General features: G+C 40.4%; 1 protein-coding gene and 1 pseudogene across 3 annotated transcripts in view; one reads left to right on the top strand and one right to left on the bottom strand.

The window, feature by feature from the left end:
• UGGT1 (UDP-glucose glycoprotein glucosyltransferase 1) overlaps positions 1-14,574 on the top strand; it is a 195,064-nt gene that overhangs the window by 169,633 nt on the left and 10,857 nt on the right. For all 3 annotated transcript variants that reach the window (XM_090278868.1, XM_090278874.1, XM_090278863.1), the window contains 7 exons: positions 35-120; positions 5,209-5,293; positions 6,572-6,660; positions 7,162-7,266; positions 8,414-8,498; positions 9,601-9,783; positions 14,111-14,271. In XM_090278868.1, coding sequence (XP_090134994.1) covers positions 35-120; positions 5,209-5,293; positions 6,572-6,660; positions 7,162-7,266; positions 8,414-8,498; positions 9,601-9,783; positions 14,111-14,271 — 794 coding nt within the window. The remainder of the gene's footprint in view (positions 1-34; positions 121-5,208; positions 5,294-6,571; positions 6,661-7,161; positions 7,267-8,413; positions 8,499-9,600; positions 9,784-14,110; positions 14,272-14,574) is intronic.
• LOC150021773 (peroxisomal targeting signal 1 receptor pseudogene) lies at positions 1,927-3,645 on the bottom strand (annotated as a pseudogene).

Below are 14,574 nucleotides of genomic sequence, written 5' to 3'. Positions count from 1 at the left end.
GAGAACTAAAATTTGTCTTTTCTTCTTGTTTTAGGGTTACTTTCAATTAAAAGCCTACCCAGGAGCTTGGATCCTCAGACTAAGGAAGGGACGTTCTGAAGATATTTATAGAATCTATAGGTAGGATTAAGTGATACAGGTGCATTTTTTCTCAGAGCATTTTGCTCTGAAAATCGGCTTGAGTTGCATACTACATTGGCAGTTAGCCAGGGAATAAGATTTTAAGTTATAGTCATATGTGTCATGAAACAATATTTTCCAGGAAATTAAACATGAAAGAATTATGAGAGTATAATTGGATAGTAATACTCTTCAATAATAATAAGTATGGTCAGGTTTCACTTTTTTTTTTAAAGATCAATGTCAGTTCCATTTATTCTTTATACAAATATTTTACAGTTTTATTTTTAAATCATTGGGACCATGGTAGTTTAAAAAGAGAAGTCCCCGTTCATTAGCCGCTAAAGATGCTAAAGATAAGACAAGAGGCCCAGCAGTTATTTCTGGGGGTTAGTGTAGCTCACTAACACAGGGGACCGTAGAGAAGAATCCAAGTTGCCTCCTCATCTTCCCTCAATCTTCACCTTGCAGAGGTACTATGGGGGAAGAAGGTATTTTTTATGCTGTCCCCTAGAAACATTTCAAGAAGTATAGAAAAGTCGTAAGATAACACCGAACTCCTTCTTTGCTAGGAATTTGGCAAGACAGCCATTTCCAAACCGACCCTCTAAATGAGTTAGCTCAATTTCTACCTGCAGGTCTTTGTACGAGGGGAGGGGCTGTTGTGCTCAACACATCCCTCATTGCACGCCCTGTGCCAGCAGAGGCTCCGGAACAGAGCCCTGAGTCGGGTCCCGTCGGGTCCCTTCTAGGCTCGTTCCACAGACGAGCCTTCCTCCTACCCCACCCCCAAGTACTCTCTGTAGCCATTGACCCTGGCACTCATGAGGACCTAGGTACAGTATTTCCTCCCTTATCGCGGGTATTACGCTCTAGACGCGCCCCCCGCAATAGGTGAAAATCCGCGAAGTAGGAACCTTACATTTATTTTAGTATTTATATATATTTTAAGGCTTTATAAGCCCTTCCCACACACTTATAAACTGTTCCCAGTCCCTTATTAACCTTTCCCACTCCCTTATTAACCTTTCCACACTTTTATAAACACTACTTATGTTCTTAAACCTATGTAACTTTAACAACATACGTATACAATACCACAAAATCCCATGACAGAGCGAAAAATCCGTGATAAATAATTAAATATAATATTTTTTAAAATCCCGCGATACAGTGAGGCTGCGATAAGTGAACCATGATATAGACAGGGACTACTGTAATGCCAGCATTCCTGTGTGCGGCATCATACCCAGGGAAATCAGTGACAGCCAGGAAAGGTCTAAGAATGACAGAACTGTGAGTACCCCACCAAAACTCTGCTCTGCTCAGCCAATCCTGGCACACCCCCGCCTAGATTTAGTCATCACAGAGGTGCACAGTAGGACCTTTCACACACACAGCTGCCCAATGAAGCTATGCTGTTTTCAATTCCCAATAAAAGAAAGAGAAAGAACAGACATTACAAATGTGACAGACCCTATGAGAAATGGCAGCTGATAACAGTTACCCTATATCTCTGGGTCCTACCTGAAGAGCAGCACCAAGAAAGGAAATGATAAGCAGTGATATCTGTAGCTGGATATGCAGCCCTTGAATTACCAAAGGACTCAGAGACAACACAGCTCATTTTCCTATAATTATGTAGGAACTAGAAGACAGACTACCTACCCCTACATTGTAGTCACTCCTGAGAGGCTGTAATGCTTATGGTCATCACTTATCCCCTTAGTAGGCCCATTTGGGGAGAAAGAGTTGCAACCAGAGTGGAGTTTCCTCCACGCATTCACAGGACAGCCCATTCCACTGTCACTGGGGCAGGCCAAACATAGCTAAGAGGGTGGACTGATCCCAGACATCAGTAACCCCATTTCTCACTCTGGACTATTAGTGCCAAACATAGGGTACTCCAGATATTCTCTGACATGGTGCCCCCATCACCGCAAGGGCCCAGGCTTTTCCTCTATACATTCAAGGCCTCCAAAAAGTGTTCCATAGCCTCCTGCTGAGCCCATAGTTGATGCAGCTGATGCCCAGGTTATAGTGGGACCATATATATGCAGGCTTTAGTTTGACGGCCTGATGGTATGCACTACTACTTCTTCACTCTGGTTTCCATTGGCCAGGGTGGCCCTTAGTTTATTCCACAGCAGATAGTCATTGGGACAAACGTTGAGGGCAGCTGTGAAACAGTTCACCGCTTTGTCATACTCCTCACTCAGGTTGAAAAGGACCCCCAACCTACACTGCTCATCAGGGTCAGTGGATGTAGTAGGGACCAGACATGTAGCTACCAAGAAGAGCTCCTTCACTTCAAGAAACAGGGAGTCAGACAACAGAGATTCCAGGATGCTTTTGCTAGGGCCCAGTCCTGTGCCCCTAGCCCCTTCATCCCCAGGTACCATCAGATGGGCAAAGGCCATTATGTAGAACAGCCTGTCTTGCAGGCTGTCCAAGGTCTGTTGCTGTAGCTAGTGCCATCAGTGCTGTCTGGTTATCTAACTTAAGCTCCAGATGTCTGCAGTGTGCTGATGGCTAATAGTTCCTGTTCATTCTCTTCCTGGCTGGTACCCATATCCTGCCAGGTATGTGCTTAAGGTCCTGCTGCACAGCCACTTCAGAAAGCACCACAGCACCCAGCAGGTCCCCCCTGAAGTCAGTGCAGCCCTTCCTTGAAAGGCTGGGGTTGGTCATGAAGGGGCTTCCCCTCTTGAGATTGGCACCCTTATCATAACAGACATCAGTGAAGTCATGATGATCAGAAAGCCCGGGGGAGCCTCAGCATCCCATTATGCCATCTCCTCCAGCTCTGCCTATAATTCCATAACCGACTTGGCTCATTCAAACTCCATATCAAGGGCACATGTCTTTAATGGTCTTGTGAAATGGTCAACAAGGCATCTGATGTACCCTCAGAGTTAGCCAATTTGGGGTCATACACTTTGGCCACAAAGTCACTTGTGCTGCAGATCCTCCTCAGGATGATGTTCACCATACGTGCTATCAGTGACAGCTGTTCCTGCAGTCTCTCCCAGCCACACTTTCTGACCGTTCCTGAGAGTCTTCAGCCTAGCAGGCATGGGCATAGACAAAGGGTCTATAACTTCAGAGATGAAATCTTTGGACCAGTCTCATAATAATTCTGAATTACATGCACAGTACCTCCAGCTGCAAGAACCCCATGGGCCCAGTTCTCAGACAAGGCCAAATCTACATACCAGGGACTCTCTGGGTGCTAGGCAGAAGCTTGACTGTTCTGTCTCCTGCATATCTGCCCGGAGGTCATCCTTGAAGGTCTGAAGCGGCATGGGATACAAGTGCTGCATTCTGGTCCTGGAGGAATTTGCCCACCAGCTAAACTTCGGAGGCTATTCTTAGATACCAGCTCAGAGGCTGGGCTTCCTGGTGGTCAGGGACCAGGCCTTAACCCCTGTTGCCAAAGGGCTTTGTCCTGGGCGTGGTGCCTAGCCAGTTCCACGAGCGGGTTGGCTTTCTGCATTTGCCCTCTATCCACTAACGCATTGCCATGGTGACTGCCAACTGTCACAGCGTGGCACTCTGCACTACCCTCTAGGGCACCTGGTACAGGCTGGAGAAGGAGAGGGAAAGATGGGGCCTTCCTGTTTTATTTTTCAGTCATTCCTTTCTGTTACCAGTATTCCACCGTCAACTCATTATCACTGTGATGAAAACCACAGGCTCATTTTAAGAAAGGAGAAAGGAAATGAAGAATAGTCAGACACTTAATGCCTAGATACTTTGTTTCTAAACCGTGAGTGAGGTGCAGGTGAGCAGTATGTGTGAACTTAAGCCATGAAACCTTGGTGCTCACACTGGTCCTTCCTGGTCTGTAGTAGGTTGAGAGTAAGGACTCCCAGAGCATTTTGTCAGGAGCCAGTTTTTCATTTTAAGGTTTGCTACAAATGACTATATTACCTTTAAAAAAGTGTGGTCTGCATTCTGTTTAACACAGTTTAAATTAGTTTTAAGCTATGTGAAAAGACTTTGTGTCAATTTATTTGGGGAACAGTTTCCATTAAACTTGTTTAAAACACCCTCTTGCCTGACACATGTGAAATCATTGTGAGCTCTTGCATGTTTCTCACCCAGGAAATAGAAGACTTTTGTATTATAATAGCATCTTCATTGTAAACAGATTTTCCTCCAAATGATGTTTTTCCCAATAGAGTTTTGCAGAATTTTAATTTGTCATAAGTTTTTCTAAACTGTTTCTTCTGTGTGCCCTTTCTCTGACCACTCTCCTCGCTCCCTAAGAGTGTGATAACCTCTCTTCCTGCCATCTAGGGCTTCCTGCCTCCTGTGCTTCCCATTGGATATTCCCAGTCTCTAGAGTGTCTCATATGCCCCCTTCAGAACTTTACTTTTACTTGAGAACTCCTCTGTCTGTGGGATGACAGTGAATACATATTTAATCATGGTTCTCTTCAGTTAACACTTTGAAAATTGGTGGCTAGAAATTTTAGGCATTACAGTTCATTAGGGAAATGTTTTGCCTCCTCTGCACCATCTGCCTGCAAATAGAGCTTGTGATAGGTAGGTCTTCCTCCAGAGTGTGGACATGTGCAGGGCCCAGACTGGCTCATGTGCCTCCAGGCAGAACAGAGTAGATACCTTTAAGAAACTGAGGTAGAGCCATGCTTTGCTACTTGCCCATTGAAAAGTAGAGGAATGTGTTTCTGGTGATTGTGCAGTGGCCCGTGGCCCAAGCACTCCTTCATTGAAGTTGCTGGGTTTGGCTCATACCTTTTGCACACAGATGGTGGTAAGTGTCCATCATGCACTTGCCAGTACTGGCAGCCTCTCATTCTATGAAAGGTAATTTTAGGGAACTCAAGAAAGAAGGTTGGTCTGTGACTAGAATGTTCAATGTTTAAAGGAGAGGGGATTTTGGCAATTGATCCTGTGTACCTTGAAGGGGCTTCGGGCAGGTTGTAAAACAATAGTTTGTTCTGAGGAACTCCTTTATGATAAAATGATGGACAAATATAGTGGATTGATGTCAGAGCACTTACTGCATTTGAAAGTTGTGATTTGTAATGCCCATCTTACATTCTCCCTTTTCTTTCTAAGCCATGATGGCACAGACTCTCCACCCGATGCTAGTGAAGTTGTTGTTGTCCTCAATAACTTCAAGAGCAAAATTATTAAAGTGAAGGTGAGTTTGATATATTAAGGCAGCCACTCTTTTATAGTCAGTAAAAGTAGCAGTATTTTTGGTATTTGGTGGCTATTATTGAAAAATAGGTGTCTTAAAACCAGCCTGAAACTTTGTAAGTTGACGGATTAACTCCAATAATAATGCTATTGTGGTAATCATTTCACAATATAGATGTATACATCACACTGTATACTTTAAATTTATAAAGTGTTATTTGTCAATTATATCTCAGCAAAGCTCAGGGGGGAAAAAAAAGCCCAAGACTTTAATTCATCTTTGGAATTTCACTGTAGTATTTATAGGAATGCTGCTTTAAATGCAAAATGTCTTTTCTAAATATGTATTTGTGGCTTTTTTCAGCTGAGAGAGTGCACCTTTTGGATAATCTTAATGATCAAGACAAGTCTCATTTTAGATAAAATGTTTTCATAGATATAATGTTCTTATATAACCACAATTTACATATTATCAATGAGTATTCTCAGAAAATTGAGGCAAATGCCAATGAAAATTTTACCAACAGTTAGAAATGGTAGCTCATTTAATTTCATCTCACTTCTTTCTATTCTCAGAATTTTAAAGGTCTTAGTGCCTTAAATTCAAAAGCTATCAGAAAGTATTATAGAGTATATACAGACATACCTCGTTTTATTGCACTTGGCTTTATTGTGCTTCACACATGTTGCATTTTTTACAAAATGAAGGCTAGACCCTCTTCCAGCAAAGAAGATAATGACTCACTTTATTGAGCTACCTACTTGATTGTGGTGGTCAGGAACTGAGCCCACAATTTTTACACACAGTAAAACCTAAAGCAGACCACAGATGGTTGAGCTGACAAAATGGTCCCTATGCCATAGAGAAGATTCTCCTGGCTGTGTGCTAGTAAATCCTGAAAAAAGGCTGTGACATGAAATGACTTCTTCCTAACAGAATTCATATAGGCTGCACTTACTCCATAGAACTAACTGTGTTAGCTTGGTGAATTGTACTTGTATTTTTACTCAGACTATATTTCCTCTACGATTACTTGAGGTTTTTTGTACATTTTTCAAACTGAAAATCGTTATTGGCTAATTAAAAAAGGTTGCTATCTTCTCACTTAAGGTTTTATGTGATATGATGAAGAAACTTGTGCTGAATACATCTAGCCTCTGAGTGGGTTGTACCTGCGTGTAGGAGAATTAATTCCCTCTTGTTGGCAGTACCCACAGTGAAAATTAGTTTAATGCCTATTAAATCCAACAGGAGAAATAACATCATGTATCATTGTAGGTTCAGAAGAAGGCAGACATGGTGAATGAAGACTTGCTGAGTGATGGAAGTAATGAGAATGAGTCTGGATTTTGGGACTCCTTCAAATGGTAAGTGGGCATGATAAAAAAGTATTGTTTTTAGGAAACACTGTACTATAAGCAGCATCCCTCTTCTTCTGAGTATAAGAATTCTGTCTTGGACCTTTCAGGTTTGGTACTCTGTGCTGCCAAAAACTGCACTTCCGTTTAGTGTGCATGAGTATTTCCCACTGATAACAAAAAGTTAATGTCCCCTCACAGTGAAGTTTCTTCTCTTCCTTGCTTGTTGACTCTTGTTGGTTGTGCCTGCTGTTTGGATGGCTGGTCATTGCTCTGTTGACTCTCCATTGTATTCCGTGCATTCTGTGGAACAGCCTGTGTTCACTCTTTTCCTGAAGTTGTTCCTCTGTGGGGTGGTGTCTTGGCTGTGTGTTCGCTCTACCCCCACAGTGTGAAGGACACTTGGCACCTGGTCCTCTGAACCACTTTCTAGGGAAGGAGCAGGGATCAGAAAAAACCATCTCTAACTCTCCCCTGAAAGGGCTGTATGTCTGACCTTTACTGTTACAGGGGCTTCACACGAGGACAGAGCACCGAGGCAGTGAAGCAAGATAAAGATGACATCATTAATATTTTCTCTGTGGCGTCCGGCCATCTCTATGAGAGATTTCTTCGGTGAGTCATGTTATTTCAATGTAGATGAATGAATTTATCACAGTATTCTTTTTTAGAGAGTAAATGTTTTACGGATTCTGCCCGTTATACTTCTGTGTATTTGAAGCACTCTAAGGGTTATGGATAGATTACCACACATAACTGTATTTATTTTGATATGGCTAACAGCATGAATTCAGGCTATATAGTAAATGCATCTGTGTGGATATTACAAGGCTATAATTTTTTAATATCACTGTGCACACATTATAAATTGTGGTGTTTAATTGGTCACCAAGCATTACTTAAACCACAAATCAGGAAGTTAACATTGAGATTCTAAGTGGAACAGGACCGTGGACCTGCCTTCTAGAGATTCATAGGATTTTAGAGCTGGGATAATGGGGGTGAGGGGGGTGATCTTAGTTCTCATATATGAGCAGCTCTGTTTTATAGACAGAGACTCAGGTGAAGGGACTTGCCTGAGGTCACGCAGCCAAGGCCAAGGAGAGGCCACTGACGGGCTGGTTGATGTAGTGGTTGCCAGGGGGAAGGCCCTCAGGGGCCTTGTGGTCAGTGATCGGGACAGTGCCTTTTCCTGAGAGTGACTTTCCTGATGCCAGGGCTCTTATTACTTTTAATTTCCCACTACAAAGCTAATATAGCAGATAATCAAAATGTCATTTTACTCATGTTTTGGACCTCCTATTTCCAAGAAATAATATCTGACCTAAAATAGTAATGTCAGATGTTAGAAACAACTGAAATTGATTAAATTCCTATACTCAAAAAGTATTTTTGTTTGTTTTCAAAATAGAGACTCCTGAAACCATTTGCCTTTTCTTTACTACTCCCTGCTCTTCTCCTTAGTAAAGGTCTCCAACACAGGCTGTGGGAGGCAGGCCAGTTCCACAGAGTTGCTACAGCTTTATAGACTTTCTTATTAGAGTAATATAGTCAGTTAACCACAAACTCCATTATTAATATGTATCATAATTAATATATCGGTTCATGAAGCAGTTTATTTAAAGATGTAACATAATTAAAACATTATGGTATATTTTTGTAAGTGAGAAATACTCCTTTCTCATGCACTGATATATTTCTGAGAAAGAATAAGTACAGTTTTCCCTTGTCTATTACTGAGGGTCTTTCTTTTCTTTGACAGAATAATGATGTTATCTGTACTGAAGAACACCAAGACTCCTGTGAAATTTTGGTTTTTGAAGAATTATTTGTCCCCCACATTTAAGGTTTGTTCCTTAGAGAAAAAAATTCTTAATAAGGAGATGCATGCTGTATAATGTAATTCTTACTACTTCTATGTTATCTGTATAACTTTTAAATCTTCCCTTTATTAAATTACTCTGATTCAATTGCAGATTTCTATGTCGATTACTCTTTCAGACTGATCTATTTGGGAGGAACAGTTGTTATAAAACCACAAAATTACGTCCTATTTGAAGCATATCATCTGCTCTTTATTTTTCTAATTTCTTTTTTTTATTGTTGTTCTATCCCAGTTGTCCCAGTTTTTTCCCATTGCTCTTATTGTCCATGTTGATGAGTCATTTATACATATGGTTTGCTTTGATAAAATAATATTCTCTTCTTCTGACTGTGCGTGTCCTAGTTTAATCAGAAAACATGATGCTGGTTTTCACTAAGAAAGATGATTAGTTCTGTCATGAGCAACTACTCAGTGATCCATAGAAGTAATGCTTCGTCTGTATAAAACAAAAACACACGTGGAAAGTTTCCTGCTTTATTTATATAAGTTAGTATTTGTCATCTAGATTGATTTTAAATTGTTGTTATTCTGTAGAATTTATCAGACAACTTTTAATGTATTCAGTAATTTCTCTCCTATATAAGAAATTCACATCTGGTCCCCTGAAAGTACTTTTGTATTTAGAATGCAAAAGACTTAATGGCAACACATTTGTTCAGTTTGGGTTTGCCCTATCATTTCCTGGGTTAGACCTAGCCAAGAGAAAGTCTTAAAAATCAAGCTCAAAAAATGTTTTACTGATCAAGTTTAGACAAATGAAGTTTATTTCTCTTAAACACACATAAACAAATGTAAATTAGTTATCTAAAAGCCTCTGTTTAAAGATTTCTGTAATTTCATGTAGTGCTCAGAACTCATAACAAAATGGGGATTTAGCAAATGTTTATACTTTTTTTTTAACTTTATTTTTTAGTAGTTACAGGCGAGTCAAGGTCAAATTTTATTAGACCATTGTAATGGTATATGTGTTTTACTTGTGCCATAATCATGATGGTAGTCTTATGATTATGGAGTCAGTTTGCTTATCAAAGTAAATGATTGTTGCTTCCTATGTCTAAAAATAGGAGTTTATACCTTATATGGCAAATGAATACAATTTCCAATATGAGCTTGTTCAGTACAAATGGCCTCGGTGGCTTCATCAACAGACTGAAAAACAACGCATCATCTGGGGTTACAAGATCCTTTTCCTGGATGTGCTCTTCCCACTGGTTGTTGACAAATTCCTGTTTGTAGATGCTGATCAGGTAAGCTGTTAAAGGCCAAATTTAAACAGTTTGTATTAAAGGCATTAGACTTCCTTTTCCTTTTTTTTTAAATTATATTTTATTGATTATGCTATTAAAATTGTGGTGATTTTTCCCCCTTTGCCCTCTCCACCCAGCACCCCCCACTTCCTCATGCAATCCCCCCACCATTATTCATGTCCATGAGTCATGCATATAAGTTCTTCAGTTTCTCCATTTTCTATACTATACTTTACATTCCCATGGCTATTCTATAACTACCTGTTTGTACTTCCTAATCTGCTCGCCTCTTCACCCACTCCCCTACACCCTCCTCCCATCCAGCAACCATCAAAATGCTCTCTGTTCTTCTTGTTTGCTTAGCTTGTTTTTTAGATTCAATTGTTGATAGATTTGTTTTTGTTTTTTGCCATTTTATTGTACATAGTTTTAATCTCCTTTTTCTTAAATAAGACTCTTTAACATTTCATGTAATAATGATTTTGTGATGATCAACTCCTTTAGTTTTTTCTTGTCTGGGAAGCTCTTTATCTTCCCTTCCATTCTAAATCATATCTTTGCTGGGTAGAGCACTAGGGCTGTAGGTCCCTGCTTTTTATGACTCTGAATATTTCTTGCCAGTCCCTTGTAGCCTGCAAAGTTTCTTTTGAGAACTTAGCTGACAGTCTTAGGAAACTTCCTTCTAGGTAACTCTGCTTTTCTCTTGCTGCTTTTAAATTCACTCTTTATTATTAACCTTTGGCATTTTAATTATGATGTGCTGCTAGTGCTGGGCCAGGACTCCCTGAGGTCAACTGTTGCTTGTTTGATAGAATTTAGGAAGTTGTGAAGCAAGAGCCAAGACTAGCCATTTGTATGGAAAAGCAGCTTAGGTGGGCCCATAAATTGGGTGAGGCAGAGCCTAGGGATCTCCAAGCAGGTCAAACAGAGTTAGCCAGGTTGATGGAATCGCAGATATGGCACTGGCTTGATGGCTCTGTTTGGGGAAGGTTTAGAAAAGGGACAATGGCTTTAGCTTGACTTGATGCCAGTCACTTCAGTTTCTCCCTGTGTACTACTGGTGCCTTTCAAGCTGGTACCCTGATGCTGAAGCTCAGAGGGAGGGAGTCTCTGTAGATGAGTCATTTAAGAGGAACTGCTTGGGTCCCTAGAAGTTTCTTCCACCAACTCAATCCCTGCTGGTTTTTGCAACCAGAAGTTGTAGGGACTTATCTTTCAGGCACTGGAACCCAGGGCTGGGGGGCCTGGTGTGGGGCTGGGACTCCTCGCTCCCAAGATATCCTTCCTGAATTTTTATCCACCAGCCCGCCCCATATCTGCACCCCTCCTACCAGTCTGCATTGATGTAGTTTCTTTAATTCTGTAGTTGTCAGACTTCCCATTAACTCGATTTCTGACGGTTCTGATTGTTGTTCTATATTTTAGTTGTAATTTTGATGTGGTTGTGCGAAGAAGTGAGTCATGTCTATGCCCCCATCTTGACTGGAAGTTCCTCCTTTTCCTTTTTGAATGATTTCATTTTTTCAGTTATGGAAAAAGGCATGCTTATTTTACATCATTTAGAATATATGGAAAGGTATCACCCAGATGAAATTACTTCTAAAATGGGCATTTGATGTGTCTCCTTTCCATATACTGTTTCTTTTACATAGTTGTTATGTTGAGTTGGCTAAAAAGTTCATGTGTTGTATTTACAAAAGATGGCTGTAGAAGCACTTAGTTCATTTGAAACAATTTTGTTAGAATGTATTGTGACAGCTGTCATATCAGTGTATATTATTTTTAAAAGCTTATGAAAATTGGTAAATTTTTTGTAGCCATTTTAATACTGAAGATGGAAGAAATAAGCAACATTTTTGGCGTATTATGCTTTATTTTTTATGTTTGTTTTTGTTTACTGGTTTTATCTTTTTAAGGTATATTTTATTGATTATGCTGTAACAGTTGTCCCAATCGTTTTTCCCTTTGCCCCTCTCTACCCAGTACTCTCCTTCCTTGAGCAGTCTACCCCCTTAGTTCATGTCCATGTGTCATGCATATAAGTTTGTTGGCTTCTCCATTTCCTTTACTATTTTTAACATCCCCTGCCCCCCCAATCTATTTTGTACCTACCAGTTATGCTTATTAGTCCCTGTACCTTTCCCCCCATTCTCCCTCTTCTACCTCCCGCTGATATGATCTCCATATGTATGATTCTGATCCTGTTCTAGTTGTTTGCTTTGTTTGGTTTTGGTTTTGGTTTTTGTTCGGTTGTTGATAGTTGTGAGTTTGTTGTCATTTTAATGTTCATCATTTTGATCCTCTTCTTTTTCTTAAATAAGTCCTCTTAACATTTCATATAATAAGGGCGCGGTGATGATGAACTCCTTCAGCTTTACCTTGTCTAGGAAGCACATTATCTGTCCTTCCATTCTAAATGATAGCTCTGCTGGTGGAGTAATCTTGGTTGTAGGTCCTTGATTTTCATCACTTTGAAAACTTCTTGCCAGTCCCTTCTTGCCTGCAAAGTTTCTTTTGAGAAATCTGCTGAGAGTCTCATGGGAACTTCTTTGTAGGTAATTCTCTGTTTTCTCTTACTGCTTTTAAGATTCTCTCTTCATATTTAACCTTTGGCATTTTAATTATGATGTGTCTTGGTGTGGTCCTCTTTGGGTCCAACTTGTTTGGGACTTTCTGTGCTTCCTGGACTTGTATGTCTATTTCCTTTGCCAAATTAGGGAAGTGTTTTTTGTTTGTTTGTTTGTTTCATTTTTTCAAATAAGTTTTCAATTTCTTGCTCTTCCTCTTCTGGCACCCCTATGATTAGATGTTGTCACTTTTGGAGATGTCTCAGAGTCTTCTTACTGTCCTTTTTTTTTTGAATTCTTATGTCTTCACTCTGTACTGGTTGACTGTTTATTTCTTCCTTGTGTCCCAATTCATTGATTTGAACCCTGGCTTCCTCCACTTCACTATTGGTTCCCTGTGCATTTTTCTTTCTTTCACTTAGTGTAGCCTTTATTTCTTCCCTTATGTGTTTGCCATACTCAAATCATTTCTGTGACCATTGTTATAGCCAGTGTTTTTAATTCTGCATCTGATAGGTTGACTACCTCTGTTTCACTGAGTTCCTTTTATGGAGTTTTTATCTGTTCTTTCATTTGTGCCATATTTCTTTGCCTCTTCAATTTGGCAGCCACCCTGTGTTTGTTTCTGTGTATTAGGTAGAGCTACCACACCTGTTATATTGTAAGGAGCAGAGCTTTAGGTATTCCTTGGTAAAGGACAACCCATTTCTCTGCTATGTGGTGCTGTATGTGGGGGAGGGTTCTGAGAAGGAACAATACTGCTTACTCGGCACTCACCCTGTTTCAGTCACTTCACCTACTTTCCATATGCTACTGGCGCCCCTCTAGCTGTTGCCCTGGTTGTGGTCCCCGGAGTGGGTGGGTTTGTCTGTGGTCTAGGACTGTGGGGGCCCTCAAAATGGACTCTCCTGATAGACAGTTTTCTTCCTCTGCCACAACCCCACTGGTTTTCATAGCCAGAAGCAATGAGGCTTTATTTTCCCAGTACTGGAACCCTGGGCTGCACAGTCTGGCCTGGGTCTGGGATTGTACCCCAGGTTTCCCTTCTGGCTTTTATCTGCCACATATCATGTGGGACTGCCTGTTCCACTGGTTACAGCCACTGCCTTTCTACTGTGGCCTTGCCACTGCCACACTGCATGCTCTCCTCCACGGCTCCCATTTCCACCCTTTCTATCTGTCTGGATGAATATTTCTTCTTTAAGTCTTTGGTTGTCAAACTTCCATGCAGTTCAATTTTCTGGCAGTTCTGGTTGTTTTTTGTTTTGAGGTTAGTTGTGATCCTTCTTATGGTTGTGCTAGGAGGCAAAGAATGTCTATTTATGCCTCCACCTTGGCTGGAAGTTCCTGAATACAGTTTTGTATCTTAATTCATTTCACATACAAGCTAAAAAGAAGCATTGTTTCACATATGTTCATATTTTAATTCACATAAGCCTCCCAACATCACTGTGAGATGCCCATTTTACAGATGAGGAAACTGAGTCATGGAGAGGCTAAGCAATATAAATTAGTTTACTTCTACTTTTTTTGAATACTTAGACTGCTGTGTGCCAGGCACTATGCTAAGTGTCTTACCTGGTAGGGAGGTCAGTCAGCTAATCGGTGGAGGAATCCAGATGTAGACTGGGTCTCCTTCTGAAGCCTGTGCTGTTTACCATCATGCTGCCCTCCAGGATTCCTTCAATGAGGTACTCTGTATTTTCAGGAAACTGCTATCTGCATGATTATTTAACAATAACTTGTGGTCTTTTCTCCAGATTGTACGAACAGATCTGAAGGAGTTAAGAGATTTCAATTTGGATGGTGCCCCTTATGGTTATACTCCTTTCTGTGATAGCCGAAAAGAAATGGATGGCTACAGGTTCTGGAAATCAGGGTACTGGGCCAGTCACTTAGCCGGGCGGAATTACCATATCAGGTACCGAAAAGGACTGCTTCTAACACTGTTTTTTGATTTTCTTTTCTTTAAATTAATTTTGTATATTTAAAACTGAATAGGTAATACATTAACATGCTTCATAAATAAAAATTACAAAAAATATACAGTGAAAAAAATCTCAGTCCTGTCTCTCTTTCACCTAGTTTTCATTCCATAGCAGATAACCTCCTCTGTTAAATTATTATATGTCCCAGAATTTTTTAAATCTTACGTAAATAACTACTATGACTTCTTTGTTGCACAAACTATGAATTCTTTTTTACACAAAATATACCATCCTAT

Source organism: Furipterus horrens, unplaced genomic scaffold (genome assembly GCF_987537825.1).
Source record: "Furipterus horrens unplaced genomic scaffold, mFurHor1.1.pri manual_scaffold_1, whole genome shotgun sequence".
NCBI classification, from domain to species: domain Eukaryota; kingdom Metazoa; phylum Chordata; class Mammalia; order Chiroptera; family Furipteridae; genus Furipterus; species Furipterus horrens.
Note: the sequence above shows the minus strand (reverse complement) of the source record. Positions and strands in the feature narration are given on the sequence as shown.